Below are 12,583 nucleotides of genomic sequence, written 5' to 3' on the forward strand. Positions count from 1 at the left end.
TAAAAAATGATGAGCAGCAATATTAGAGAGCATAGTAAGATATACTGCAACACTAAAGAAAAAACAAAAAAAGATTGCAGAAGTAGAAGAAACTGTCTTACATACCTTTAAAAGAATAGGAGGCTCTACCCTATTGAACATCTGGAAAAGACGGCTTAGCAAACTTTGGCTACACATGTAAGACTTCACAGTTGTATCAGCTTGGGCGAACTTAAGCAGAAGATCCGCCACCTTTTCAAGGTACTCCCTGGCAACATCTGCATTCAATGTTGAAACCATGTGGGATAGTAACCCAGAGGATGTTGCACTCCCTGGTCTAGCATTTAGGACACCTGAACCAGACAGCACACCTGATGCTGTCTGAGATACAATCCCAGATGTTGAAGCAGCTCCCTCATTAGATGCTACTGGTCCAACCTTCTTACTTGTTTTATGTGAAACTCTAGCACTAGAGTCAAGATTTCCATTTTCTCTTCCACGTTGAGAAACATCTGTGAGACCATTAACAAATAATTCACCCTCTATAGAAATACAGAATATGCTCAAGCCAAAAACTGAGAACTACTGCTACTATTGTATTTTATGTTGGTAGGTTAAGTGCACAAGAGGTGAGATGTGTTGAAAACAGCTTTTTAAGTTCATGTACGAACAGGACATTGGGATGTACTCAATACATTAATGAAGGTGCACATAGAAGCCACTTTCTAGATGATGATGTTCACATTCTGGAGGATAACTTCTAGGTATATGCTAATCCCAAAGGATGATATGGTTTTGAGGATATAATACAACAATCCGAGTATCACATTCACTAATTTGAACAGTATGTGAAATTGGGTAAATAAATGCAACTAATTACCTGCAAATTCAGCCATCAGGAAATCTAGTTCACCATTTGTTTTCTTTTCATTAGACACATGTAATAGAGGAAGTACACTCTCATGTTTTTCCAACCCTGAGAGGTGGCGCACATACTCAAGCTGACCAGAAGAATGTCGGGAAGACTCCAACAAGCTAAGAAGAGGACGAACTTGCTCTTGTTGAGAGACCCCTGTTATAGGAAACCCATTTGATGCACCTTCAATTAATTTTGAAGGCCGGTCTGTGGACGTCCTATTAGCAGAATTAGCAGCACGCTGCTGTCTCAGGTCAACATCTGTTCGAGAAGGATCAATCTTCCACCGGTCCAAGTTGTCTCGCTCTTTATTAATTGCTAGATTTGAAACTCTCTCTAAAGATGTTGGGTCTGGCAATTTAGAAGCAACTAAAGATTCCATGGCTGCATTGCTAGACTGAGGCCTATCAGGATCAATTGGTAAGTATCGGGCATCTGATTGATTGGCATCTGATCTCTGCGAATGTGAAATTGAAGCACGTGAAAGTTCTTGCATTCCAATTGACGTGTACTGATCTATTGTACCATGCTTAACCTTGGGTAGATCATGCTGATCTGTTGTGGAAAGTGGTGCCTCAAACTGAACGAAAATTGGATGGCTACTGTCCAATTGACCTGAACGTGGTCGTTGAGTGAAACCATCAACTGTAAATCCTCCCCCAACAGATGTAGAAGCTAGCCGAGTTGCCTCATTCAAGCTATAAAGGGTGTTGATAAGTCTAAACAGCATCCCATTCTTTGCAGCTATGCGACAGAAATCATTTCTAGGGGTTGATCGCTGAAGCTTAAAGACCTGCCACATGCAGTCAATAGCGAGATGAACCATTTCCCTGGATATAAAGAGCTTTATCAGCAGCTTTGTAAAGAAATATGAAAGAAAAAGAAAAGTGGACAGGAGAAATAAGAGAAAGAGGAGATAGAAGAAGAAAAAAGATAGGAAGAAAGAAAGAAAAATGGAGCAAGCGTATATACATATGATCTACACATAAAAGCAAATAGGTCAACAATTAGGTCAACCATGAAAAATGTCAAAAACAAAGTTCTAAAGTATGATTATAAGCTGGAAATAAGCATCATATTGGAATCTACCACTTAAATGTAATATAAGACCCTCAGAAATAACATGCACACCATGCACAGTCAAAAGCCTTAGAGCCTTTCTTCTTTTAAAGGAAAAATCATCACACCAATTCAAAAAAAAAAACTGAACAATGAGATGGATTGAATATCAACGTAGTCAAAGTTCAATATTATTTCGTTTTAATTATGATTTGATATGAAAATATTCAACCACCATTCTAAAGCATCAATACACTGTCTGATGTGGAACATTTCAACCAAAACAACATGGTTTCAAAGAATAAGTTAGGACAATTTTTCCAGTGAATTTATTTTTCTATTTTAAATTTTTGTCAACACCTAAAATGTTGAAGATGAAGCTACCAATAATGTTGACACTGGAAACTGCCACTATGCCATGATTTTATTCTCCTTGTTTTTATTCTCTTATTTATTTTTATAAGGAAAATATAAAAAAACCTCCTGAACTAGCAGCCGATTTTAGAATAGCCCCCTGAATTTCCAAGTGTACTAATGTAACCCATCAAACTACTAAAGTGTGCCAAAAATGCCACTTTTGTTAAAATATTCCTATAATACCCCTATTCTCTAAAAAACTTAAAAAAAAAAAAAAAAAAAAAAAAAAAAAAAAAAAAGAAGAAGAAGAAGAAGAGAAAAATGTAAAATCAATCCATGTGGTTGGCCTAAATTAAAAATCGCACACAACGGTATAAAAGATAATTCAAAAGTCTTCAATGTAGGCAAAAAATAACAATTTAATCATTGTAGTCAAATTCCGTCAAAATACTTTACGGATTCTGTTAGTATAAACGTCAACACCAATAAAATAATGACATATGTCACTCTTACTAAAAAAAAGTATCAATATATCAAAAATATACATTTATAAAACCAACTCATTCCCCGCAGTCAAATTTCCTTCAAAACATTTGAAGAATTTCATTAATATGCCACGTCAGCATCAATAAAATGACGACACATGTCACTATATATATATATAAAAAGAGTTAAAAAGTTAAAAAATTAAAAGAATTTAATTTTTTTAATTGGGGTGGCTGCCGAGCCACCCCTTTTGTTCTTCTTTTTCTTTTTTTTTGTTTTTGTTTTTGTTTTTGTTTTTTATTTTAATTAAAAAAATTTAATTTTTTAAGTTTTTAATTTCTTTAACTTTTTAGTTTTATATTAACCGTTTTTTAAAATTTCTTTTCTTTTCTTTTTAAAAAAATAGTTTTTAATTAATTTCTTATTTTAGTTTTTAAGAGAATAAGGATATTATATGAATATTTAGACAAAGTGGCTTTTTTGGCACACTTTGATAGTTTGATGGATCACATTAGTGCACTTGAAAGTTCAGGGGGCTATTCTAAAATCGGCTATTAGTTCAGGGAGCTTTTTTATATTTTTCCTTACTGTTATTATTCTGATTGAAATCTCCTAATAATTCCCTTCTCTGATAGTTTGTATTCCTCTCCTATTTAAACCAATGTGAACCTATGGAACCGCATCATGGAATACACAGTTTTCTTCCTACAAAATTTCACTTCTTCAACTTCGCCTTCTTTCTTCTTCTTTTTTTTGATAAGTAAACAACAATTTTATATAGAAAGCGTAAGGCGCCCCAGTACACAGGCAGTATACGACGAGCACTTACAAACCCAAAACCCAATAACACGCCCAAAAATAGCAGAAAGCCCCAACAACACCCACAAAACCTGAAACGCCAAAAAAACACCCACTACAACCAAAATCCAGAGGCACCCAAAGACCAAGCCTATTGAAGCCGATTGAAACCACAAGAGACCCAAAATCCAAGCCGACCGAGGCCGGACTACAAAGTAAACCCAAAAAACAACGAAAAAACAACCCACAACCCGCCAATACCTACTCCACGTGAGCCTTGCCTTTCCTACGCCTAAAAGGAACCAAATCGTCGCCATAATTGACGGAGTTATGCAGATTCAGGAGCTCTCTCTTTCCTTTGGACTTCTGGCGCGCAATCATCTTATCCTGCTGAAATTCTTCTTCCATGGCATCTCGAATTGCCATAGCCTCCTCCCCAAAGTCCCTATCCAACGCAAAATCCCCATCCAACGCCCAATCCAAGGGCAAACCATCCCAAAAATCATCTTCCTCCTCCAAAACCACAATCTCCCCGTTATGATCAAAACCGACAGGCCAATTCTTGGATTGGGAGAATCCATTTCCCTCCACAGAGAAAGGAATGATGCAACCGCTCGGAGGGGAGGAAGGTCCTACCACCCCGACATCGATGACTTCCGGAGGCGAAGCGGAAGGGGCTAAAACAATCGGGCAAGGGTTGAGAAACCCCTTCTTAAGAATACCCTGCTTCACTGGAGGCTTTACAACCTTAACCGCAGGAGGCTCTAGCATCAACACCTTATTGACAACAAGGCTAGCAGACAACTTCGAAGCTTCTAGAGAGTTCGATAATAACTCATCATTCCATTGCACTGAGTGACCTACCCTAAACTCCCTAGCCCTCCTGATATAATGCTGAAAAGGTTGAATTTGCAGCAAGGGGGGGGAAGAACGAATCTTCACTCCCAGCTTAGAAGCCCCTGAGAGAGGAGGAGCAGCAGCAGGACGGAAGGCCCTGAACCACACGAGCTACTGGAAAATTCCGAACTCACTAACAGCCCAGCCGGATTCGGAGGAGCAGCCGACGAGAAGGGAAGAGCCCCGCCAAACTCTGCTAGATTTGAGCCCTTCAAAGAACCCGAGGACTGAAAGACCTCCTCCGTCGGTGCAGAAGAGGAACCTTGCGCAGGAGACACCGGAGAAACAAGCACAGAAAACGCCGGGGAAAAGGGGGCCCACCCAGAAGACGCCGGAAAAGAGACCGGAGCAGAGAGCGACTGGACGGGAACTGCCGCCGAAGGCCGCTCAACAGAAGGCGCCGGAGGCAAAGCCTCCGGGATGAGAGAGCGCTGAACGACAGGACCGCACCACCAGCGAACGGTGGAGATTTGGTGAGATGACTGATCTTGGCGGGTGCTGTACAGTGGTTTTGACGAATCGATAGTGAAGGGTTGAAGGGTTGTCTCCTTTGGTTATTTGGCAGCCTCTGGGCGTTTTCCTAAAGTTTTTGAGGACCACTAGTGTATTCTGGTAGCGGCAATTTGCTCTTCAGCGGCTGCATGTGGAGGATGTGTTTGGGAAGCAAAAACAGCACGTCATTTTGGGATGATGGAAAACATGTTGTACAGTGTTGTTGTAGATGGTTTGTCATTTAGACCTCAGAAAAATGACAAGTCGTTCTGCTTCTGCACTAGTTATCGCAACCACTGATTGTTTCTTGCTACATCATGTAACCAAATTACCTTCCACAAATGTACAAGATTCTGACATGAATCGTCAATGCATAATCAATCCAGCCCAATCTGCATCTATATAGGCTCTTATTTTCACATCACCCATCTGCCAAGAACCTTGCAAGTGACGACATATTTTGACAAGAAACATAATTTATAAAATGTCTATGCATTATGACAAAAAAATGTCTTAGAGATTTCAAGTCAGAAGGTCGGTCTACAATCTCTCCACAAGAACGACGACGGCAAGAGATGATCGTTGACAAGCTCAATCTTGACGAGCCAGTGGATCAAGGCAAGAAAAGCAGGGCCACTAATATAGGGTATGGGGGGAACTTGAGGATGGATCTGCTGAATTTGAAGGGGTAATATAGGGATTTGAGCAAAAAAGGGAGGCCTTCAATAACTTTAAAGGGAAGTCAGGGTGGGAAAGGTGACAATGGAAGGTTTGGGTGACTGTTTGAAGAAGGTAAGCAGAGAGGAGATGGAAGAGAAGTAGGAGTTCATGGTTGATTTTTTAGGGGAGAAAGAGGAAAGAGGTGATTTTTGGAGGGAAATTCCATGTAGAGCTCAAACTAGGTGGTGGCCGCAACAATGTTGGAGGAGTAACCAATTCCAATCAAGGGCCAGCTGCTTAGAAGCTGGCACTGTGAGTCGTCCAAATTGGCAAAGATGCTCCAATGTAGTTGTTGCCGGTCAGGAAAGATAAGACCGAGAGAGAGAGTATAGAGTTTTTTTTTGTTGCTATGTAAGAAAGAAAGAGAGGTGTAAAAATGGCTTCCGCTTTTGCATCTGTTGACAAGTCATTTTTCGTTAACCTAAAATCATTTCCAGTTAACCAATGATTTCCATTTGCGATAGACACTTTAAAATATGAAAAATATTTGTCAAAAACAATTTACGCCAAAACAAATACAGCTCAAATTGACAATGACTTATATTCACCGTTCAATTTGAAGCAAAGTGATACATCCACCCACTAGAGGGAAGGCCTTTGAGTATGGGAGGGCCACCGCCACGGTGTAGCTAGCTATCACCATTATACTTAAGGAGGCACTAAAAAATGTGCATCCAGTCACCCATTAGATAGTAGCACCTTCAAAAGCAATGAGATGCACAAGCTCCCACAAAACATTCAATTAGTCAATACTTAGGCCAGCTCTCATAATTTTACTTGTGCCATTTCTGTAGAACTTTCACTTTTAAACCAAAATGGTCAGCTGAAATGTACTTCACTAAGTAGAGTTCCAGAACATATATTGTTCCATCCATGGCAAAAACAACCACAAACCTGTACTTCGCATAATCAGCCTCTAGAAATCCCACCAAAACAGGTATTCCACGGCAAGCTATGAACATTTGCAATGTCAAGGAGCTGCACAGAAAAGAAGCCTCCAAAGTGAATTCTAAACCCCATTTAAGAAGAGAGAGAGAAGAAGAAAAGCGATAATAACAACACAAGGAGACAACACTATACCTCGATTGACAAAGCTGCTGCAAGAAATAAGCTGCTTCCATGCGAACTTCCCGAGGACGATCAGGTGTGGCAAAGCTCATTACCAGAGGAATCTATAAAGTAATGAATCAACAACATCAGTGCATTTAGAGTAACCCGATATTCAAGTCCAAAAACCCAAAAATCAGGATGTTTAGACCCACCACAACAGTAAAACTAATGCAGATAAAGAGGCTCTAGCCTCATCCATTATTCCAGTCTTTCTCAATTTGAAGATAACAGAAAGACTTAATCTCTGCTTTAAAATCAAAAATTGTTCAGGGAACCTCAAGTTGGAACCGTCCCAAGGTAACTTTTCAAAAATCTTAACAGTCGCTCCACAAGAGAACATAAAAACCAGAATATTTGTAGTACTCACCAATCCAATAAGACAGGCATTTTCTTGGAAATCAGTGCTATCTTTAATTATCTGATTTATAATTTGAAGCACAGCACATATGACCTGCAATAATTGGAAGTATTCATACCCGTAAATTTAACTGCTATCTAAGTTAAATTATGTTAGAGAAGAGGGAAAAAAAAAATTCGAAATCAATCCTGTAGAACAATAGATAACATACACGAGTTTTAGGAACTTCTAGCAAATCCATTAGAGGGAGCAAACCATGCTGGGTGACAAAAACAATTTTCTGTTCAGGGCGTTGGTTAAAGATACCAATAAGTTTCTGACTGGCAGACACAATCACATCTTCTGATTCGTCTGGTCTCAATGACCCAACTACTCTACTGAACTCAACAGCCTAGCAAAGCAAGAATACAGTGAAGTTTATTAGTTATCCATATTCAAAAGCATATACAGAGCTGTAAATAAAAAATGAATTCCAATCCAATATGCATGCAGGGCCACACCACTAGATCTAAATAGCATGGCCAAGTAAGTGTAACAGACCATGGATAGCACATTTAATCCATAGAAGATACATGATAGCAATCACAAAAAGCTGCTAAGATTTTTTTTTTCTTAAAAAAAAATCTTGAAATAAATGTTAGTCAAACATGAAGACACTTTAATCCTCAGTATAGAACTAAAACTTAAACAGTAGCCAATGACAGAACAGGGATCAGGGAATAGCAGAAAATTCAAGGTTCAGAATGCCAAAAAATAATCATTCTCAGAAGTCTAGTTCAACTATCCAAAAGGAAATTCAAGATGCTATCCATAGAATTAGGCTGGGTGGAAAGAGTGTTTGGAGTAAAACATAATTGTAGAATGCGTTCAATTTAAGATAATAAAAACTGACACGGGACTGCTATAAGGCAAGCTATGCTTTAGGTATAAAATATTAGACAAATATACAATTGAAAAGCATTCCCATGAATTGAGATTAATTAAAGACAGGGATGTAATAATGGTGGTTGAGTGGCAAAAAAATGGGATAAGAAACCAATATGTCCAGTCAAAGTTGGTGTGGGGTCAATTGATGACAAGATAAGAGGATGTCACAAGAGATGGCATGGACATGCACAAGCAAGATCTCTATATCCATCAATGCAGAAAAGGCAAGGTTTTGTTCTGGTAAGTAAAAAGATTGTATTAAAACAAAAGGGCGAAGCTTAATACACGGGATATATACGAACGAGAAAACAGTCAAAATTGGCATGGCTAAAAGTAGTAAGAAAAGATATTGATCATAAAAGATGTGAAAGACTGAGTGGCAAAAAAGGATCCACATAGCTAAACCCCAATTAGTTTTGAAGGATGACTAATGTAGCCAGGTGCTAAATCAGATGGGATAAACATATAGTAATATTGAGCTGAATTGTACAGCTGAAAATGGACATGTATTCCCTAAATAGTTATGTGCAACAAAGTAGTATAAAAATGGAATAATGTTCATTAATACACACAGAAAGAAAGTTCATTTCAATTAAATTCGCTAGTGGAAAAAGAACCACTATAAGCATTCAAAACTACAGTACAATTAGACAACTATGCAGCTTCAACACGTCAAATAAATTATCAATTTTCAAAACAAATGGATTACCCCTGAATATTGAAGAGAGTGCCACAATAAAATAATTTACACCAGCGCAAGGGAGAGACCATAGAGAATTGCAACTAAATATTACCCATCGAACCATTTTCCAATAATCAAGAAATTTCACAGGCCGACTATGACTTATTGTTCAAAAGAACCGAGTACCTGTAGGGGAAACAGATTTTCTCCGGCCAATTTGTCATCAAAAACCTGGTAAACAAAAATAGAAAATGCAGAAAGCATCAGGCATACTGAAAAAAGACAAGGGGCATGTTTGGAAACATCAACCACGCAGACTTAACATACCAGACCATCCATATCAATAGCATCATCCTTTAGAACACCCATCATTAGGCGCAAAAGATCACCACCACTTGCCTGCCCCATTTCATTCTCCAATTGTTTTTGAGCAATTGTAGCCCTCAACTTTGTAGCCAGGTCATTTTTCCCAGCATCAGTTACAGATGAATTGCCATGGGACATATATGATGTTGACGCTGAAGTTGAAGCTTCAGCTGCCCGATCCTCAAGGTGTTTATCCAACGGATGAAATAGATCATCCAAGGACGCATCTCCTGGAGTGTCACTAAATCTACTTAGCTCATTCTCCCCTGAAGTGACTGACATCTTCACCGCCTTCAAAAGTGGCAGTTACAAAATCCATGAGATTCAATTTACTAATCCATTTACACATTCAAATATTCATAATATTGGTAACAAGGGAGGAGAAAAGAAAGTGATGATAGTTTCAAGCTCCTTATGAAACTTGATCCGAAGTCCTTGATACAATCATAACTAGACTTTACCAAAATCCAAGAAGAAAATGTGAAAACCAACACTGAACACAAATATCCCAGAATATTCTCAAGATTATGTAGCATGAAGCACAGAGAAGAAAAAAGAGGAAAAAAATGACAAGCTATGCAACCATAGGTACAAATCAGAAAATTATAGAAACATCATTTTTAAGAAACCCAGACACAAGACGATGGTCAAACAAATCAACCACAATCAGATAATAGCCATAAAAATAAAAAATAAAAAAAGAGGATAAATCATCCTAAAAATCATTGCCAGTGAAAAACATTTTCACTGGCGGTCCACTAGACAGTGGCCACAAGCATTGAATAAACTAAGATACGTACAAAAAAAGTAAAGGGAAAACCTATGAAATATGAGAATACCAAAAAAGAGGAACCAAATGAATTCATAAGAAGTGAATTGAATGCAAAACAGGATCTTAAAGTATGCCCTTTACAGGTATGCAGGAGTAGTTGGTGCACTAATAACAATATCCACTCGTTTGTGTATAACAATAACCAATCAAAAGCACAGTGAGTAATTAAAAGAATCCGACAGTAAGAAGTGCAACTTTACCTTTTGAAAACTATTATCTTGACTTCTTTGTCCAAAACCAAACGATCTATTCCCAACATGGATAGAGCTTCCTTTTCCACCATTTTTTTCAGCTACACTTTTCCTTCTTGATTCAGGAGATCCCATGTTACCATTCATCAGAACTTCATCATGGTCACTAGTATGTGGTACCTCATGAAGCTCAGTTGCCTCAGAGGTAGCTGTTTCCTTGTTTGAAGATTGTCTGCCAGAACCAGTTGGAAGGGATGAATTATCGTGGATGGCAAAGGTAGGAACTTGATCTAAATCGTCTAGATTAGCCGCTCTTTCCTCAATAATATTAGCATCTGAAGCATGACCCCTGTCAGACGTGCTCATATCTGAAACCTCAGACGATAACTCCCTTTTCCTGGAGTCCTGGAATTGAAAGATCCAGGTCATTAACATAATGTAAATAAAATTCAATTTAAATTCCAATTTTTTACAGAAGCCTATAATTTGCTTCCCAGAAAAGGTCCAGATCGAATGGTTCTTACAACTTTAATTTCAGGATCGGTTACTTCCACTTTATCGGCAGAAAGGCTTTCGGCAGAGCTCTGATTATCTCCATGACAGATCTCTGTGTCCATTGAAACGTCTTCCTGTATATTTCTGAAAAAAATAATAATAATAAAAAGCTGAATTCAACATAATAAAAATAATGCCATCAGCAATGCTATCATCTTTTTTTCCCTTCTCTTAGAAAATGCAAAAGCTATTAAGTTAGAATATCAGATGAATAAAACAGGCAAATAAGGAAAACCATGCCACATAATAAGTTCCCCCACATAAAACATCCCCCCCACCCTTTTTTTAATCCCAATGCCGTATATCTTGAGCACACACCTGGAGCAAACCCCATAAATGTAAAGAGCACAATTTAGCTCAAGGATTGCCACTAGCATACACCACAATGCCATTGTCACAGCCGCAACCCAGCCAAGCAGAAGGTGATAATCCTAACATACATCACAATGCCACATAATGACGTTTGGCTGGTTGGAAGAGGCTTTATTTGTCAAAGGGAGGTAGGTTGACTTTGATAAAAAGCACTCTTTCCAATTTGCCTAATTATTTGTCCATTTTCCCCAATCTTGTAGGAGTGGCTAAATGAATTGAAAAACTTCAGACAAACTTTTAGTGGGGTGGAATTGGTGACGAGTTTAAGTTTCGCTTAGTCAATTGGTCGAAGATTTGTTCTCCGATCTCATAAGGCAGCTTCGGGGTAAGAAATTTGAGTAAGTTTAACCGAGTTCTCCTAGGGAAGTGATTATGGCGTTATGCTCCGGAGAGAGAGACGTTGTGGAGATAAGTGGTGGAAACAAAATATTTTTGATGAATAATAATATTTTTTATTGAAGAAAAAGGAAATTTCTCGTACACGAAGAGTAAACAAAAAAAAACGAGAGAACCAAAGAACAAGCTGCTATACAAGAGAAACAAGAGCACCAAGAACTAAGTGGTGGAAACAAAATATGATAGCACGATGGAAGGTTGGTGTTCCAAGGAGGAAGGGGAGCCTTTTCAGAGTGGAAGTGTGGAAATATATAAGAAGGGGGTGCAGAGTCTTTCCAGAGTGGGAGTGTGGAAATATATAAGAAGGAGGTGGGGAGTCCTTTCAAGATTTATTAGATATAAGGTGGAAGATGGATCCAAGATAAGGTTTTCGCATGATTTATGGTGGAGGGACCATCTCCTGAAGATAGTTTTTCCGGAATTGTTTAGTATTGCTTGATGTATCCAAGATTTATGTTGTATTCTCTTAAAGTAAGTTGAGAAGGAGATGATAAAATTTGTTGGATTTTAACGCAAAGGAAATCAGTTGAAGTGAAGTCTTACTATAAGGTATTATCTAGTCCTATACAGTCTTCTTTTCCTTGGAAGAGTATTTGAAAAGTTAAGGTTCCTCCAAGAGTGGCTTTCTTTGTGTGGATGGCAACTTTAGGAAAAATTTTAACTTCGAATAATTTACGCAAGAGAAATATTATTGTAATGGAGTGGTGCTAAATGTGTCAGACTTGTGGAGAGTTCATTGATCATTTGTTCCTGCATTGTATGATTGCTACATAACTGTGGAGTACGATATTGCAACTGTTCGGTGTTGTGTGGGTAATGCCGCAATCTGTAAAAAAGATGTAGGGGAGTTGGAGGGGGCAAAGGGGCAACCGATTGTGTGTCGATTTGAAAAATGGCTCCGTTGTGTTTGATGTGGTGTCTATGGAAAGAATGGAATGCACGCAGTTTTGAAGATTGTGAGACTGGTTTGATTAATTTGAAGAAGTTGGTGATCCAAACCTTGTTTATGTGGAGAGCGACGATACAATTTATGTCTGAGTACTCTTATTCTGATTTTTTAGATTAGGGGTATCATATATATATCCTGTGT

General features: G+C 38.4%; 1 protein-coding gene across 2 annotated transcripts in view; it reads right to left on the reverse strand.

The window, feature by feature from the left end:
- The window catches only part of LOC133871049 (MAP3K epsilon protein kinase 1-like), a 59,396-nt gene that overhangs the window by 8,531 nt on the left and 38,282 nt on the right, over positions 1–12,583 (reverse strand). For both annotated transcript variants that reach the window (XM_062308404.1, XM_062308411.1), the window contains exons 11-20: positions 10,695–10,809; positions 10,180–10,575; positions 9,109–9,438; positions 8,968–9,012; positions 7,384–7,563; positions 7,182–7,265; positions 6,785–6,876; positions 6,599–6,682; positions 860–1,725; positions 106–491 (exon numbers count right to left, since the gene is read on the reverse strand). In XM_062308404.1, coding sequence (XP_062164388.1) covers positions 106–491; positions 860–1,725; positions 6,599–6,682; positions 6,785–6,876; positions 7,182–7,265; positions 7,384–7,563; positions 8,968–9,012; positions 9,109–9,438; positions 10,180–10,575; positions 10,695–10,809 — 2,578 coding nt within the window. The remainder of the gene's footprint in view (positions 1–105; positions 492–859; positions 1,726–6,598; positions 6,683–6,784; positions 6,877–7,181; positions 7,266–7,383; positions 7,564–8,967; positions 9,013–9,108; positions 9,439–10,179; positions 10,576–10,694; positions 10,810–12,583) is intronic.

Source organism: Alnus glutinosa, chromosome 1, assembly GCF_958979055.1.
Source record: "Alnus glutinosa chromosome 1, dhAlnGlut1.1, whole genome shotgun sequence".
Classification (NCBI taxonomy): domain Eukaryota; kingdom Viridiplantae; phylum Streptophyta; class Magnoliopsida; order Fagales; family Betulaceae; genus Alnus; species Alnus glutinosa.